General features: G+C 60.0%; 3 protein-coding genes, 1 long non-coding RNA gene and 1 pseudogene across 6 annotated transcripts; 2 read left to right on the forward strand and 3 right to left on the reverse strand.

The window, feature by feature from the left end:
* The first annotated feature begins 69 nt into the window (after window positions 1-69).
* Window positions 70-740, forward strand: LOC146751280 (uncharacterized). Its single transcript, XR_014941699.1, has 2 exons — window positions 70-245; window positions 286-740. It is a non-coding gene; the product is annotated as an uncharacterized LOC146751280 (long non-coding RNA).
* On the reverse strand, window positions 738-6,201 carry LOC146751281 (histone H3.3A). Its single transcript, XM_085534895.1, has 5 exons — window positions 6,119-6,201; window positions 3,484-4,875; window positions 2,752-2,898; window positions 1,958-2,111; window positions 738-1,064 (listed from the first exon to the last, which is right to left on the reverse strand). The coding sequence occupies exons 3-5, from the start codon at window positions 2,877-2,879 to the stop codon at window positions 936-938; spliced, it is 411 nt and encodes a 136-aa protein (XP_085391021.1). The 5' UTR covers window positions 2,880-2,898; window positions 3,484-4,875; window positions 6,119-6,201; the 3' UTR covers window positions 738-935.
* On the reverse strand, window positions 4,595-7,789 carry LOC146751282 (selenoprotein W-like; annotated as a pseudogene). Of its 2 annotated transcripts, XR_014941698.1 has the most exons (8): window positions 7,615-7,789; window positions 7,511-7,535; window positions 7,372-7,425; window positions 7,210-7,284; window positions 6,098-6,414; window positions 5,495-5,743; window positions 5,104-5,371; window positions 4,595-4,979 (listed from the first exon to the last, which is right to left on the reverse strand). The product of XR_014941698.1 is annotated as a selenoprotein W-like, transcript variant X2 (transcript). The 2 variants fall into 2 exon arrangements; XR_014941697.1 differs by lacking the exons at window positions 5,104-5,371; window positions 5,495-5,743 and having other exon boundaries at window positions 4,595-4,875; window positions 6,119-6,414.
* Window positions 7,790-8,588: 799 nt separating this feature from the next.
* On the forward strand, window positions 8,589-11,587 carry LOC107307109 (gap junction delta-2 protein-like). The gene is made up of 2 exons (XM_085534897.1): window positions 8,589-8,811; window positions 10,411-11,587. The coding sequence occupies exons 1-2, from the start codon at window positions 8,741-8,743 to the stop codon at window positions 11,219-11,221; spliced, it is 882 nt and encodes a 293-aa protein (XP_085391023.1). The 5' UTR covers window positions 8,589-8,740; the 3' UTR covers window positions 11,222-11,587.
* Window positions 11,588-11,928: 341 nt separating this feature from the next.
* Window positions 11,929-16,319, reverse strand: LOC146751283 (ribosome biogenesis protein NOP53-like). Its single transcript, XM_085534896.1, has 13 exons — window positions 16,113-16,319; window positions 15,432-15,496; window positions 15,233-15,332; window positions 14,953-15,158; window positions 14,437-14,507; window positions 14,244-14,339; window positions 14,048-14,152; window positions 13,722-13,919; window positions 13,179-13,354; window positions 13,029-13,095; window positions 12,219-12,295; window positions 12,065-12,121; window positions 11,929-11,974 (listed from the first exon to the last, which is right to left on the reverse strand). Exons 1-13 carry the CDS (start codon window positions 16,307-16,309, stop codon window positions 11,968-11,970), a joined length of 1,422 nt encoding a protein of 473 aa, XP_085391022.1. The 5' UTR covers window positions 16,310-16,319; the 3' UTR covers window positions 11,929-11,967.
* Window positions 16,320-16,596: the final 277 nt, after the last annotated feature.

The following is a 16,596-nucleotide window of genomic DNA, read 5'->3' on the forward strand; positions in this document are numbered from 1 at the left end:
AGGGGAATGTCCTATCAACCACCTCCCCTCCCGCCCCCTTTCCTTTCCTCCCCCCCCACCCCCCCAAAAAAAGGTTTGGGTTTGGGGTATGCTGTGGGGTCTGGGGTCTGACCCCCCCAAGGTGTGGATTTGGAGTGGGTCTGGGTTTGGTTTGGGGTCTGACACCCCTCCCCAGGGAGCGGGTTTGGGGTCTGACCCCCCCCAGGTGTAAGTTTGGAGTGGGTTTGGGATCTGACCCTCCCCAGGTGTAAGTTTGGAGTGGGTTTGGGGTCTGACCCTCCCCAGGTGTGGGTTTGGGGTCTGACCCCCCACATATGTGGGATGGGGGCAGGTTTGGGGTCTGATTTCCCCCCCAGGGAGTGGGTTTAGGGTCTGACCCCCCCATATGTGGGTTTGGGGCGGGTTTGGGGTCTGACCCCCCCATATATGGGTTTGGGGTGGGTTTGGGGTCTGACCCCCCCCATATGTGGGTTTGGGGTGGGTTTGGGGTCTGACCCTCCCCATACGTGGGTTTGGGGTGGGTTTGGGGTCTGACCCTCCCCATATATGGGTTTGGGGTGGGTTTGGGGTCTGACCCCCCCATATGTGGGTTTGGGGTGGGTTTGGGGTCTGACCCCCCCCATATGTGGGTTTGGGGTGGGTTTGGGGTCTGACCCCCCCCATATGTGGGTTTGGGGTGGGTTTGGGGTCTGACCCCCCCCATATGTGGGTTTGGGGCAGGTTTGGGATCTGACCCCCCCATATGTGGGTTTGGGGCGGGTTTGGGGTCTGACCCCCCCATAGGTGGGTTTGGGGCAGGTTTGGGGTCTGACCCCCCCCATATGTGGGTTTGGGGTGGGTTTGGGGTCTGACCCTCCCCATATGTGGGTTTGGGGCAGGTTTGGGGTCTGACCCCCCCCATATGTGGGTTTGGGGTGGGTTTGGGGTCTGACCCCTCAGGCGCGCTCTCCGCGGATGCGCCGTGCCAGCTGGATGTCCTTGGGCATGATGGTGACACGCTTGGCGTGGATGGCGCACAGGTTGGTGTCCTCAAACAGCCCCACCAGGTAGGCCTCGCTCGCCTCCTGCAGGAAGATGGGGGGGGACAAAAAGTCAGTGTTAATTACATTAATTATGATATTAACGAGCTCGTGTATTGCTTGGGGTGACTGGGAGGGATGGCAGCTCCTCAAGTTGGGGCAGGGAGGATCTGTGACCCACTATGTGCCCCACCATCTCCCCCCACACTATCTCTCCCCCCCAAGAACCTTATGGTGCCCCAATGTTCTCCCCCTCCCCCTTCATTGCACCCCAATGTTCCCACCCCACTTCATAGGGGCACAATGTTCTTCCCCCCCACCTCACCTTCATGGTTACCCAACGTTCTCCCCCTTCATGGTGCCCCAATATTCTCCCCCTCCCCCTTCATGGTGCCCTAATGTTCTCCCCCCCCTTCATGGCACCCCAACACTCTCCCTCTCCCCGTTCATGGTACTCCAATGTTCTCCCCCCCCTTCACGATACCCCAATGTTCTCCATCCCCCTTCATGGTGCTCTAATGTTCTTCCCTCCCACCCCCCTCCCCCTTCATGTACCCCAATGTTCTCCCCCTCCCCTTCATGTACCCCAATGTTCTCCCCCTCCCCTTCATGACAACCCAATGTTCTCCATCCCCCTTCATGGTGGCCCAATATTCTCCCCCTTCAAGATACCCCAATGTTCTCCATCCCCCTTCATGGTGCTCTAATGTTCTTCCCTCCCACCCCTCTCCCCCTTCATGTACCCCAATGTTCTCCCCCTCCCCTTCACGATACCCCACTGTTCTCCATCCCCCTTCATGTACCCCAATGTTCTCCCCCTCCCCTTCATGTACCCCAATGTTCTCCCCCTCCCCTTCATGGTGCCCCAATATTCTCCCCCCCCTTCATGTACCCCACTGTTCTCCATCCCCCTTCATGGCTGCACAACACCCCCCCACCTGCAGCGCTCCGATGGCGGCGCTCTGGAAGCGCAGGTCGGTCTTGAAGTCCTGCGCTATTTCCCTCACCAGACGCTGGAACGGCAGCTTCCGGATCAGCAGCTCCGTGGATTTCTGGTACCGACGGATCTCCCTCAGCGCCACAGTGCCGGGACTGGGACAAAACACGTGGAAATGGGGAAAAAACACACGGAAATGGGGAAAAAACACACGGAAATGGGGAAATACCGCATGGAAATGGGCAAACATCCACCAAAACCCCAACCCCCCCCCTCAAATCCCAACCTCCCCCCTCTCAATCCCCCCTCCCCAACCCCCCTTCCTATATTCCCCTCCCCAACCCCAAACCCCCCCTCCTATATCCCCCTTCCCCATCCCAACCCCTCATCTCCCCCCCTAAACCCCATCCCAACCCCCCAAACCCACCCCCCCCAGTCCCAACCCTCCCATATCCCCCTCCCTCATCCAACCCCCCCCCATTTCCCTCTCCCCATCCCCTCCCCAAGCCCCCCCCACCCATTACCACCCCAACCTCAACCCCCCCCATATCCCCCCCCCCCCGTATTTCCCCCCCCCATCCCAACCCCCCCAGCCCCCCAAATTCCAACCCCCTCCCCCCCAGTTCCAGCCCCAACCCCCCCATCTCAACCCCCCCATATCTTCCCCCCCCATCCCTACCCCCCTAAACCCCCCCCCCAAACCCAACCCCCCCAATCCCCCTCCCCATCCCAACCCCCCCATATCCCCCCCCATGTCCCCCCCCCATATCCCCCCCCCATATCCCCCCCCATTACCGATATCGATGCGGTTTTTTGACGCCTCCAGTGGACGGGGCGCTCTTTCTGGCCGCTTTAGTGGCCAACTGCTTACGGGGCGCTTTGCCACCCGTAGACTTACGAGCCGTCTGCTTGGTGCGGGCCATGCTGCCCGCTGCTCAGGGCCTAAGGGGGAACAGAAGGCCGCAGGAGCCCGGACGCAGCGCCCTGAGGCGTCGGGCCTGGCCGCCATCTTTCGGCCGCCATGTTTGGCCGCCATCTTTCGGCTGCCATGTTCCCCCAGAGCGTTGGACTACAACTCCCAGAAGCCTTTGCGTCTCTTCTTACCGCGCTGCACGCTGATTGGCACGGCGGGACCACGTGCCTGCGCAACGCCTCGCTGGTTGGCTGCCGGCGCGCGGCCAATCCGTTTGTAAGCCGCCAGAAAAGGGGCGGCCCCGCCCTCTCTCCCCGCAGATTGACACTCCGCTCCGCCTATCCCCTTCCGCAGCGCCGCGCGGCGGGAGCCAATCACCGGCGCTGACACACCCCTCGGCCTATCTGCTCGCTCCGCTCCGCGCGGCGGGAACCAATCGACACCCCCCATCCCCGCAACCAATCAGCGGCCGGCTACACACGGAAGGCGGGACTTGGGGCAGCTTCTCCTCAGGCGACCTCGGCTCCCCCCCACTCCCCCCCCAATGGCCCAGCGCACCGGGAGCGGCCCCGGAGCGGCCCCAGTCCCCGTTACCGGCCCCGATCCGCCTTTACCTGCGTTATGAGGCCGCTGGGAGCTGTTTGGTGCCCGGCGGCGGCCGCGCTGGGGCTGCGCTCGGTGCCTGCCCGCCGCCCGCCCGCTGCCTCCTTTCCCGCCTTTCCCGCCAGCCCTGACACAAAATGGCGGCCCCGCTCCCGGTGTGCACCGCGGCGGGAAGGGGGGGATGGGGGGGGGGGTCGTGTGAGGTGAGCAGGCCCCGCCGCCATCTTGGAGTCGTGGTGGCGATGTGCGAAGGGCCAATGGGGGGTGAAGGGGGGAGGAAGGGCCGAACTGTGGGGCTGGAGGGGACGCGTCACACCGTGTGGTGGGACTTAAAGGACATTAAGTTGGGTTGGAAGGACAGCCCTGATCCCACTCCTCCCATAGGCAGCTGCCCCCCACCAATACAGGCCCCTGATGAGGCCTTCATCTCATGTTATGTTGTGTTATGTATCTCATGTTATGGATGTTATGAGGCAAAATTCCCAAACTCAGCATCTTTGTGCCCAAAAGTGAATACAGTGAGTGCCAGCCCTCCTCCCCAGCCCCACCTTTCTGTTGGGTTCCACCCCTCGTCCTTCCCCAGTTCATTTCAGGCACTTGGTAAACACACAAACCACGTTGTTTTGTTGCTTAAGGGAACGTTGTGCTCATAAACTCGTTCCTTTTCCATCCCTACAGCCTGAGAAATCAGCTGCCACCCAATGACTCAGCCACGTCTCCACCCACCAGCTCAGAGCTGCACCCCTGGGAGGAGAACAGTGGAAAATGTGAATTCTGATTGCAATTTCAGGCCTCACCCTGAGGGAAAAGGCAGAGAAGCACAGAGCTCTGCTGGCTGCGGTCACCAGAGGGCACACGTCTGCTGCAGTGACACAGAAACAGTCCCAATTTGTGCTGTTCTGAGGTGGGTTTGTCAATGAGACACACAGAGGGGAAGGGGAGACCCCAAAATGGGGCTGGGGTCTGTGGGGATCTGCTCAGAGCGATGCTGAGCTGGAGGGGAAACCCAAAGCAAAGGGGGAAAAGAGCAAAACTGAAGGGGAAAGTGAACCAGAAAGGGGATAAAAACAGAGCAAAGGGGATAAAAATGCAAAGGGGATAAAAACACAAAGCAAAAGGAAATGAGGCAGCCCAAAGTTCCCACGACTTTATTGAGAAACATCACCAAGTGGTGTTATAATGGCACATGTTATAATGGCACATGTTATTATAATGGTAGAACAGCTCAACCCAGGAGAGGAGCAGCACTTGGTGAACGATGTGGGCATAAAGCAGAACGTCAGTGGCGTCAAACAAATCATCAATGGCGTCAAATGGAACAACAACGGCGTCAAACGAAACGTCGGTGGCGTCAAACGAAACCTCCGTGTCATAAAGTCAAACATGGACAACGTGTGCCAAACCTGGACGGGTGCAAAATGAAACCTCAGGGACATAAAACACAACATAGATAACATAAGGCCAAGATGCATGACATAAAACTGAATCTGGATGACATAAGGCCAGCCTGGGTGACATAAAACCCAATTTGGATGACATAAAGCCAAACTGGGTGATATAAAACCCAACCTAGATGACATAAAACTGAACCTGGATGACACAAGGTCAACTTGGATGACATAAAACCCAACCTGGATGACATAAAACCCAACTTGGATGACATAAAACCCAACCTAGATGATATAAGGCCAACCTGGATGACATAAAACCCAATTTAGATGACATAAAGCCAAATTGGATGATATAAAACCCAACCTAGATGACATAAAACTGAACCTGGATGATGTAAGGTCAACCTAGATGACATAAAACCCATCTTGGATGACATAAAGCCAAACTGGATGATATAAAACCCATCTTGGATGACATAAAACCCAACTTGGATGATATAAGGTCAACCTGGATGACATAAAACTGAACCTTGATGACATAAGGCCACCCCGGTTGACATAAAACCCAACCTGGATGACATAAAGCCAAACTGGATGACATAAGGCCAACCTGGATGACACTAAACCCAACCTGGATGACACAAAGCCCAACCTGGATGACACTAAACCCAACCTGGATGACCTAAAACCCAACCTGGATGATATAAAACCCATCTTGAATGACATAAAACCCAACCTGGATGACCTAAAACCCAACCTGGATGACACAAAACCAAACTGGATGATATAAGGTCAACCTGGATGACATAAAACTGAACCTTGATGACATAAGGCCAACCCAGTTGACATAAAACCCAACCTGGATGACCTAAAACCCAACCTGGATGACACAAAGCCCAACCTGGATGACACAAAGCCCAACCTGGATGACACTAAACCCAACCTGGATGACACTAAACCCAACCTGGATGACCTAAAACCCAACCTGGATGACTTAAAACCCAACCTGGATGACCTAAAACCAAACTGGATGATATAAAACCCATCTTGGATGACATAAGGTCAACCTGGATGACATAAAACTGAACCTTGATGACATAAGGCCAACCCAGTTGACATAAAACCCAACCTGGATGACACTAAACCCAACCTGGATGATGTAAAACCCAACCTGGATGACACAAAACCCAACCTGGATGACACAAAACCCAACCTGGATGACACAAAGCCCAACCTGGATGACACAAAGCCCAACCTGGATGACACGGCGTGAAGCATGGATGGCGTAACACAGACCCCCAGCAGGTTGGAACACAAGCTCTGGCTCCGGTGCGGTGCGCGGGTTCTGGAAGCAGCCGTGTGCCCGTGGGCCTTTTGACCACCCCCGTCATGGAGCGCTGTGCCAACAGAGCCAGGCGGTGCTGGGGGGGGGGGGTCAGCATGAGACCCCCCATGTGATGTGGGGCGATGTGGGGTCTACTTGAGGGCAGCTTCGATGGCGGCCACAATGCGCTGCAGCTTGGAGTTGGTGTCCACAAAGCCGTCACCGTTCTGGGAAGGGGGAGAGTTGAGGTTGGGGGGGGGGAGGTGGGTTTGGGGGGAAAGTGGAGGGATTTGGGGGTGGCTGAGTAGATAAGGGCGGGTTTGGGTAGAAAAGAGAAGGTTTTAAAGGTGGTTGGGTGGAAAATAGTGAGGTTTGGGGGTGGCTGGGTTGAAAATAGTGGGGTTTGGGGGTGGTTGGGTTGAAAACGATGGGGTTTAGAGGGTGATTGGGTGGAGAATAGTGGGGTTTGGTGGTAGATGGGTTGAAAATAGTGGGGTTTGGGGTCGTTGGGTAGAAAATAGTGGGTTTGGGGGTGATTGGGTAGAGAACAGTGGGGTTTGGGGGTGATTGGGTGGAAAATAGTAGGACTTGGGGGTGATTGGGTGGAGAATAGTGGGGTTTGGGGTGGTTGGGTGGAGAATAGTGGGGTTTGGGGGTGGTTGGGTAGAGAATAATGGGGTTTGGGGGTAGATGGGTTGAAAATAGTGGGGTTTGGGGTAGTTGGATAGAAAATACTGGGATTTGGGGGTGATTGGGCAGAAAATAGTGGGGTTTGGGGGTGTTTGGGTGGAAAATAGTGGGACTTGGGGGTGGTTGGATAGAAAATGATGGGGTTTGGGGGTGGTTGGGTTGAAAATAGTGGGGTTTGGGGGTGGTTGGGTGGAGAATAGTGGGGTTTGGGTCTGTCTGAGTGCAAAGTGGTGGGGTATGGGTAGAAAAGCGCAGGTTTGGGGCGTGTTTGGCAGGCAGATGTTTATTGGGGGGGGGGGTCTGGGCAGTGTGTCCCTCCCCCCCCCAAGCACCTTCTTGGAGTGCACCAGGCGGCCGCCCACCGACACCTCGAACCACCCGGTCACCTCCTGCGTGCCCTGCCCTGCCTAAGGGACAACAAACGGGAAGGGGGGGGTCACCTCTCACCCCCCCCGACCCCCATCCCACCCCCAACCCTCCTCCCCCCCACTCACCATCTCCAACGCTCCGGGGAAGCGCTCCTCCAGCTCGGCCCGCAGCTCTTCGTACTGCGGGGGGGGGGCAGGCGGTCAGTGCGCGTTATGGGGGGGGGGCATAACGGAGAGGGGGGGGGGTTTGGTCTTATGGCCTCACCTTGGACTTGTAGCCTCAGGCTCCGCTGCGGGAGAGACACATTCGTATTAATGAGGGGGGGGGAACAACCAGACCCCCCCAACCCCCCCTTGGTGCCCCGTTACCAGTAGATCACGGTGACGCGGAGCGACATGGCGGTGGGATGGCGCGGGGTGGGCAGGCACAGCTGGGGGCGGCGGGGCAATGGCGGTTGGGGGCGATGGCGGTTGGGGGCAACGGCGGTTGGGGGCAATGGCGGTTGGGGGGGATGATGGCGGCCAACCCCAAGCACCGCCCCCCAACCCCCCATTCCCCGCCCCCCGGTTGTGTCCCCGCCCCCCAGCCCCGTTTGGAGCCGCAGGCGGCGGGTGCTGGTACCGGAGGGCTGGGGGGGGGGGGGGGGGTCTTTATTTGGGTTGGGGTCTCACGGACCCTTCCCGTCTGCCCCGCGGTGCGAAGCCGCATCGTCCCGATCTCAGTGTTCGGTGCGACCACCCGGTGCCCCCCGGTGCCCCCAGCACAGCTCCCAGTGCCCCAATGCATCGCCCATTGCTCCCAGTGCCCCAATGCATCGCCCATTGCTCTCAGTGCCCCCAATGCATCGCCCATTGCTCCCAGTGCCCCCAATGCATCGCCCATTGCTCCCAGTGCCCCCAATGCATCAGCCCATTGCTCCCAGTGCCCCCAATGCATCGCCCATTGCTCTCAGTGCCCCCAATGCATCGCCCATTGCTCAGTGCCCCAATGCATCACCCATTGCTCTCAGTGCCCCCAATGCATCGCCCATTGCTCAGTGCCCCAATGCATCGCCCATTGCTCTCAGTGCCCCCAATGCATCGCCCATTGCTCCCAGTGCCCCCAATGCATCGCCCATTGCTCTCAGTGCCCCAATGCATCGCCCATTGCTCCCACTGCCCCCAATGCATCGCCCATTGCTCCCAGTGCCCCCAATGCATCGCCCATTGCTCGCAGTGCCCCAATGCATCGCCCACTCCCCCTCTCCATTCCTCCTCCCCCCCCCATAGCCCCCCCCCCATAGCGCGGTCCCGGGGCCGCGCTGCGCGCTCCCGCCGCTCCTCGTGGCCGCGCGGTGCTCGGGGCCGCGCTCGTCTGTCCCCGAGCGGACGGAGGCGGCGGCGATGCGGCCGCGGCGCTGAGCGCGGGGGGGGGGGCCCGGTGGGGCCGGGGAGGGGGGGGGGGGGGTCCCGGTCCGGGGGGTTTCCCGGTCCGGCACCCCCCGCTCCCATCGCGATGGGCGAATGGACGATCCTGGAGCGGCTGCTGGAGGCGGCGGTGCAGCAGCACTCCACCATGATCGGCAGGTGAGCCCCAACCGGGACCCCCCCGCGACCCCCGCACCGGGACATGCCCCCCCGGGACCCCCACGGTCCGCCCTACTCGGGCTCCTGCGGCCCCGCTGCCCTCACCCACCACGGGGAGGGAGATGGGGGGGGTCCCGTTGTCACCTCCGGGGATGGAGGGGACACCACGGGGACATTCACAGCTCTGCATGGGGACATCGCTCCCACCCGTGTCCCCAACCCCTTCGTGGGGACACGGCTCCCACCCGTGTCCCCGGAGCACCCCGGCTCCCCCCGCCGTGCTGTGACGTGGGCTGCGCTCCACCTGCCGCCCCGGGGGTCCCTGTGTCCCCTCGTCCCCATCCCCGTGTGCTGGTGGAGCCGATCGATGTGACACCGAATGGGCCAAGGTCAGCGCTGACACCGTGTGGGGATGGGGGGGGATCCACGGGTGGGGAGGGGTCTGAGGTGGGACCCGTGGGAAGGACCCGCTGTACACACAGGGCCTGGCTGGCCTTGGCTGGGGGGCTGGGGGTGCCCATGGTGGGCTGGTGTTGAAATGGGACCCATAGGTGTGACCCCAGTGTCCATGTAGGGTGTACATCCCATGGTGGGACCCATAGGTGTGACCCCAGTGTCCATGTAGGGTGTACATCCCATGGTGGGACCCATAGGTGTGACCCCAATGTCCATGTAGGACACACATCCCATGGTAGATACGACCCCATTGTCCCTATAGGACACACATCCCATAGTGGTACCCATAGGTAGGACCCCAATGTCCATGGTAGGACATGTCCCATGGTAGATACGACCCCACTGTCCCTATAGGACACACATCCCATGGTAGATACAACCCCATTGTCCCTATAGGACACACATCCCATGGTAGATACAACCCCACTGTCCCTATAGAACACACATCCCATGGTAGATACAACCCCATTGTCCCTATAGGACACACAACCCATGGTAGATACAATCCCACTGTCCCTATAGGACACACATCCCATGGTAGATACGACCCCATTGTCCCTATAGGACTCACATCCCATGGTAGATATGACCCCACTGTCCCTATAGGACACACATCCCATGGTAGATATGACCCCACTGTCCCTATAGGACACACATCCCATGGTAGATACGACCCCATTGTCCATATAGGACACACATCCCATGGTAGATACGACCCCATTGTCCCTATAGGACACACATCCCATGGTAGATACGACCCCACTGTCCCTATAGGACACACATCCCATGGTAGATATGACCCCACTGTCCCTATAGGACACACATCCCATGGTAGGTATGACCCCATTGTCCCTATAGGACACACATCCCATAGTGGTACCCATAGGTAGGACCCCAATGTCCATGGTAGGACATGTCCCATGGTAGATATGATCCCGCTGTCCCTATAGGACACACATCCCATGGTAGGTATGACTCCAATGTCCATATAGGATGCACATCCCATAGTGGTACCCATAGGTAGGACCCCAATGTCCATGGTAGGACATGTCCCATGGTAGATACAACCCCATTGTCCCTATAGGACACACATCCCATGGCGTTACCCCCCACCTGACCCCTCTCTCCCCTCTCTCCCCTCAGGATCCTGCTGACGGTGGTGGTGATTTTCCGCATCCTGATCGTGGCCATCGTGGGTGAGACGGTGTATGAGGACGAGCAGACCATGTTCATGTGCAACACGCTGCAGCCGGGCTGCAACCAGGCGTGCTACGACAAAGCCTTCCCCATCTCCCACATCCGATACTGGGTCTTCCAGATCATCCTGGTCTGCACCCCCAGCCTCTGCTTCATCACCTACTCGGTGCACCAGGCGGCCAAGCAACGTGAGCGCCGTTATTCCTTCCTCTACCCGCTCCTGGAACGCGACGCCAAGAAGTCGAGGACGCTCAATGGCGTTTTGGCACCCGGCGCCGACGGCGGCACCAAGGACGAACCCGAATGTTTGGAAGCCAAAGAGCTGCCCAGCACCCCGCCACGCCGCGCCAAGGCCAAGAGGCAGGAGGGCATCTCCCGCTTCTACGTCATCCAGGTGGTGTTTAGGAACGCGCTGGAGATCGGCTTCCTGGCCGGGCAGTATTTCCTATACGGCTTCAACGTCCCCGCCATCTTCGAGTGCGACCGCTACCCCTGCGTCAAGGAGGTGGAGTGTTACGTGTCGAGGCCGACGGAGAAAACCGTCTTCCTGGTGTTTATGTTTGCGGTCAGCGGGATCTGCGTGCTGCTCAACCTGGCCGAGCTCAACCACCTGGGATGGCGCAAAGTCAAGGCTGCGGTGCGAGGTGTGCAGGCCAGGAGGAAATCCTTGGTGGAGGTGAGGAAGAAAGATGGCGCCGCGTTGACCCCAGCGCCCACCCTGGGCCGCACACAGTCCAGTGAGTCCGCATATGTTTAACAGCACAGCCCGACCCCCCCCCACAACCACAACCACCACCCATGGGTGCTGTGTTGGGGCACTGAGTGGGGGGGTGCAGGATCCCACCCCCCCCCACCCCAAAAACCATGACACCCCTTTACCTCTTCCTCCCATTAATTGAGGATTTGGGGGTGGTCGTCAGCTTCATCATGGTGCAAAAGCAGGAGTGGGGGGGGGGGGCCCACGACCTGCAGGGTTTTGCTTTTTTAGGGGGGAGGGTTGGGATTGACTTATTTATATATTTATTGGGGGTTGGGTGGGGAAATGGGGTGAGAAAAGAGGGGAAATTTGGGAGGGGGGGGGGGATCCTTGTGATGTAAATAAAGTGGAGGTTTGAGGATGCTGCCCTCTGCCTCAGGGTGTGTGTGTGGAAGGGGGGAGGGGGGAAAGGGGGGTGTGAGCCCCTCCCTGCTGCCCCATAAGCCCTCCCACAGCCCCACCCCCAACAGAGTGGGGGTGTTGGGGGGCAGGGCGCTGTGCCATCACACATCCCCCCCCCAGGATTTACTGTGCTTAATCCACTCACTAATAGCTCTAAAGAAGGGAAAGGGGCTGAGCCAGGCACCATCTGCCAGGAACCAACCCCCCCCCACCCACACCGGGGGGGGGGGGCAATGCTCCTCCCCAGCCCCACCTGTGCCCCCCCAGCCCCATGTGCCCCCACCATGCAAACCAGGAGGCGAGGATGGGGCACAGAGGGGTTTTATTGGGCTGAGGATCCACAGCTACAACCTGCAACAGAGACAGAGGTGGGTTGAGGGGGGGGGGACGCTCAGCCCCACTGCACCCCCCCAGTGCCCCCCCTCCATGGTTCCTACTCACGTCACTTCCCGGAACGCCCTCTTCTCCACGTACTTCAGGCGGTATTTCCTCTTGAACCTGGAAGAGGAGGAGGAGGAGGGGAGGGGGCTCAGAATGGACCCCAAATCCACCCCCAAAATCCACCCCCACGACCCCCCCAGACCCCCCCACTCACTTTGCCCGCTCGCGGGGCTCAATCAGGCTCCGTTTCTGAAAGCTCTTGAAGCGGTCGTGCAGGAGGCTGCCCTCAGGCTGAATAGGGGGGGGGAGCACAGGTTGGGGGCTGCGGGGTCACTACAAAGCCCCCCACCCTGCCCTACAGACCCCCCCCTCAACCTGGGGGTCTGGCGCCCTCAGTGCCCAAGCCCCCACCCCCATGGTGAGGCCCTGGGAACACTGGGGAGATCTTCACATTCCACAGCACGGGGCTGGAAATGCTCTCAGTGCAAGGATGGGGCTCATCACGGGGCGCCGGCCCCCAGACCCACAACAGCCCCCCACCAAAACCCACCCCCACATGATGCCAACACCCCAATACCAACACCATGAGCCAACACCAAGACCCCAAAAGCCAATGTCAAGACCTGGAAACCAAATCCCTCAAAGCCAATGCCAATCTCCCAAAGCCAATGCCAAGACCCAACACTCCATGTTAAACCCCAACTCCAGGACCCCAAAACCCAACATCCAAACCCCAATACCAAGACCCCCCATCCCCAGTACCACGACCCCAAAACTCCAACGCCAAGACCCCAAACTCCAATGCAAGACCCCCAGCCCATCACTAAGACCCCAAACCCAACACCAAGACCATCAATTCCAACACCAAGACCCCAAACTCCAACACCAAGACCCCAAACCCAACACCAAGACCATCAATTCCAACACCAAGACCCCAAACCCAATGCCAAGACCCAACACTCCATGTTAAACCCCAACGCCAAGACCCCAAACCCCAACACCCCCCAACCCCAACCCCCCCCACCTTCAGCGTTCGCAGCGACTCCGCCAACTCATCGCTCAGCTGCACCTCCAGCGCGGGGTCCTCGTACCTGTCAGATCCATGGGGAGGGGGCTCAGCACATCACGTGCTGCCCCCCACCCCAAAGCCCCCCCACAGCTCCCCCCCACTCACTTGAGCCTCCCCAGGCGCCGCGGCAGCCCGTCCATCTGTCTCCGTTTGGCCTCTCGCTGCATCCTCCGTCGCAGCAGCTCCTGCTCCCAGCACCGCAGCTGCCGGCCCAGCGAGCGCAGACGGAACAGCTGCTGCCTCCGGCCCCGCAGCAACTTGTCCTGCCGCCGACGCAGCTCCTGGAGGGGGGAGAAAAACACAGTGTCAGAGCCCCCCCAGCAGGTCAGACCCCAACACCCCCCCCCAACACCAGTCAGACCCCAACCCTCCCCCCACCAAACAAGATCAGACCCCAACCCCCCCCCAACACCAGGTCAGACCCCAACCCTTCCCTCCCCAACACAAGGTCAGACCCCAACCCTCCCCCCCCCCCCACCAGGTCAGACCCCAACCCTTCCCCTCCCCACCAGGTCAGACCCCAACCCTTCCCCCCCCCTCCCCCCCCCAGGGTCAGACCCCAATTCCCCCCCCCAGGTCAGACCCCCCCCCCAACCAGGTCATACCTCCCCAAGCCCCCCACCCACATTACCCCCCAACCCCCCCAACCTGTGCCCGCGCTTCCTTCTCTTTCCTCCTCTGCTGCTCCGTCTTCTTGCCCGGCCTGGGGGGCGGCTTTGGGGGCTCTGTGGGGTCTGAGGGCTGTGCCCCCCCTTCCATTGCTTCTTCCTTCTTCTCCTCCTCTTCCTCCTCCTCACTCCCCGACTCCTCCAGCAGCCCCTCGCACTGCTCCCGGAACACCGTCTCCTGTGGGCAAAGCACCGTCAGCCCCCTCCCACTCCATTATATTAGGGGAGGGGGCTGCCCTAACCCCCTCCCTTCACCCAAAGACCCCAACCCAGCAGGCTGTTCTGGGGGGTCCCACGGGGTCTCACCTCAGTGGGGGCCTCAGCAGCTGTGGGGAAGCGAAGCTGCCGCTCCACTTTGTCCTCCTCTCTCTTCTTCCTCACCTCCACCTCATGTGCCTTCAGCAGCAGCGCCTGCAGGGGGGACACACATACAGCCCCATCACCCCCCATTCTGTGGGTGAAGCCCCCCCACCCCACTAATACAATCACACCCCCCCCAAACCTGGTGGTCCTCGAAGGTGGGGTTGTAGGACCCCCCGGGGGCGATCACCTCCACGGCTGGGAGCTGCGATGGCTTCTTCAGCAGCCTGGGGGGGCGCTGGAAAGCAGGGGGGGGGGCAGCCACTGTGAGGGATCTGCTGGGCTGTGCCCCCCCCCAAACACTCCCCAACTCCTCCCCCCCCCCCCCAGCTCACCTTCACCCTCTGCTTCTTTGTCTGCTGCAGGAACCATTCATCCTGCCCCACCAGCGGCTGATCCAGGGGGTCTGTGGGGACAGAGAGACACCATTTCCAGCCATTCCCCCCCCCCATTTCCATCCATCCCAGCCCAAATGCCCCCCCCCCACTTCCATCCATCCATCCCATCCCACCCCCACCCCCCCCACCTTTCCATCCCATCCCCCCCAACCACTTCCATCTACCTCATCCCAACTCTCCCATTTCCATCTCCATCTCCCCCCACTTCCATCCCCCCCCCCCAATTTCCATCCCCCCATATCCCCCCCACACCCCATTTCCAACCCTCTGATCCCCCCCATTTCTACCCCCACCTCCCCCCCCACATTTCCATCCCCACACCTACCCCCCACCCCATTTCCACCCCCCCCCTCACCCATTCCCAACTATTCCTCCCATCTTCCATCCAACCTCCCCCAAACCTTCCCCTCCATTTTAACCTCCCCCTCCCCATTTTAACCCCCCCATCCTTACTATCAGCTGCCCAGATATCATAGAAGCTCCTGCCCGGGTCTATTCTCCCCTTTTCAAGTGTTTTATCCCTGGGGGGGGCAGATTTTTGCAGCCTTGCTTGAAGCAATCGTTCAGCTCGTGGTAACACCCCCCTCTGTGCCATCCTCTCCCAGAACTGCTTCTTCTGCCGTTCCTTCCTCCCATTGGGGATCTGATGGGACAAAATGCTGCAGGGGGGTGGTGGTCAGAGTGGGGGGGGGGTCTCATACAGGACCCCCCCATAGATTAGAACAGTGCTCACTCTTTGGGTGCTGGTACTTTGGAGTCAGGCTGCAACACCAGGTCAATGTGAAGGGGTTTCTCATGAGGTTTCTCATGGGTTTTCTTCTTCTTTTTCCGTGCTGGGGGGATTTGGGGGGGATATAAATAAAGCCCCCCCCCCAAAAATAATGGGGAAGGGTCTTAAAGGAGCACCCAGCCCCCCCCCCCATAGCACTCACCCTTCTCAGCACTGCCTTTATCCACAAAGAAGAGCCCTGAGTTGGGCTGTTCAGCTATCAGACCGCTGCCAAAAAGATGGGGAGGGGTGTTTAAGTGACACCCCTCATCCTCATAGACCCCCCCCCAGCCTCTGGATCAACCCCACCTGCCAGAACCCCCCCCCAAACTTCCAGACCCCTTCTACCTTCCGGACCCCCCCCCTCTTCCAGACCCCCCCTCACCTTGCAGACCCCCCCCCCAACCTTCCAGAACCACCCCCCCCCAATCCTCTGGACCCTCTCCATTATCCAGACCCCCCCCCAACCCTTCAGACTCCCTCTACCTTCTGGACCCCCCCAATCCACCGAACCCCCCCCACCTTCCAGACACCCCCAACCCTCCAGACTCCCCGCCCTCCACCCTCCAGACCCCCCCCCACCTTCTGTACCCCCCCCTCAACCCTCCGGACCCCCCCCACTTTTCAGACCCCCCTCCCACCTTCCTGACCCCCCTCACTTTCCAGACCCCCCCCCCAACCCCTCCAGATCCCCTCTATCTTACGGACCCCCCCCCCCCCCTCCCCACCCTCCGGCCCCCCCCACCTTCCGGACCCCCCCCATTTTTACAGACCCCCCCCAACCCACCCTCTGGACCCCCCCCAACCTTCCGGGCCCCCCCCACCTTCCAGACCCCCCCCTCACCCCGCCACACGCTGCTGTACAGTCACATCATCGAGGAAGTCTCCGATCTCTCGGCCCAGCCGCGCCTCGGGCCCGGCCCAGCGCTTCCAGCCCTTCTTCCGGTTCCGTGGGCCGCGGTTCCGTCTCCGAGCCGTGGCGGTGTCCCGGGCCGTCGGGGTGAGGCCCAGGAACGAGTCCGACTCCGCCACCGCCGCCATATTGGAAGAGAGAGCGTGCAGGGAGCAGAGCGCCGGAAGTATAGCGCAGGTACTTCCGGTTTCCGGGATGGGGAAAGGCGGGGAGAGCGCCCCCTTGTGGCTGGAGGACCCACGAGCCGCCCCTCCGCGTGCAGAACCACGTGACTTTCTGCTCCCACCCCTTTATCGTCCCCAAATGTACGACCCCATACATCCCCCCGTATACAACCCCCCTTATAGGTCCCCTATATATATATATATATACATCCCCCCAGAACCCTCCATATATAACCCCTCATGTCCCCCCA

The sequence above is a fragment of the Coturnix japonica genome, unplaced genomic scaffold, assembly GCF_054131305.1.
Source record: "Coturnix japonica strain WE unplaced genomic scaffold, WE-NBRP24 Scf103, whole genome shotgun sequence".
Classification (NCBI taxonomy): domain Eukaryota; kingdom Metazoa; phylum Chordata; class Aves; order Galliformes; family Phasianidae; genus Coturnix; species Coturnix japonica.

Coding starts and splice junctions, on each gene's coding strand:
- LOC146751281 (XM_085534895.1), bottom strand. CDS start 2,879: ATGGCCCGCACCAAGCAGACGGCTCGTAAGTCTACGGGTGGCAAAGCG. Junction 2,112..2,751: donor AAAAAACCGCATCGATATCG/GTAATGGGGGGG, acceptor GTTTTGTCCCAG/TCCCGGCACTGTGGCGCTGA. Junction 1,065..1,957: donor CCGCCATCGGAGCGCTGCAG/GTGGGGGGGTGT, acceptor ATCTTCCTGCAG/GAGGCGAGCGAGGCCTACCT.
- LOC107307109 (XM_085534897.1), top strand. CDS start 8,741: ATGGGCGAATGGACGATCCTGGAGCGGCTGCTGGAGGCGGCGGTGCAG. Junction 8,812..10,410: donor CACTCCACCATGATCGGCAG/GTGAGCCCCAAC, acceptor CTCTCCCCTCAG/GATCCTGCTGACGGTGGTGG.
- LOC146751283 (XM_085534896.1), bottom strand. CDS start 16,309: ATGGCGGCGGTGGCGGAGTCGGACTCGTTCCTGGGCCTCACCCCGACG. Junction 15,333..15,431: donor TAAAGGCAGTGCTGAGAAGG/GTGAGTGCTATG, acceptor AAATCCCCCCAG/CACGGAAAAAGAAGAAGAAA. Junction 14,153..14,243: donor CCACCTTCGAGGACCACCAG/GTTTGGGGGGGG, acceptor TCCCCCCTGCAG/GCGCTGCTGCTGAAGGCACA.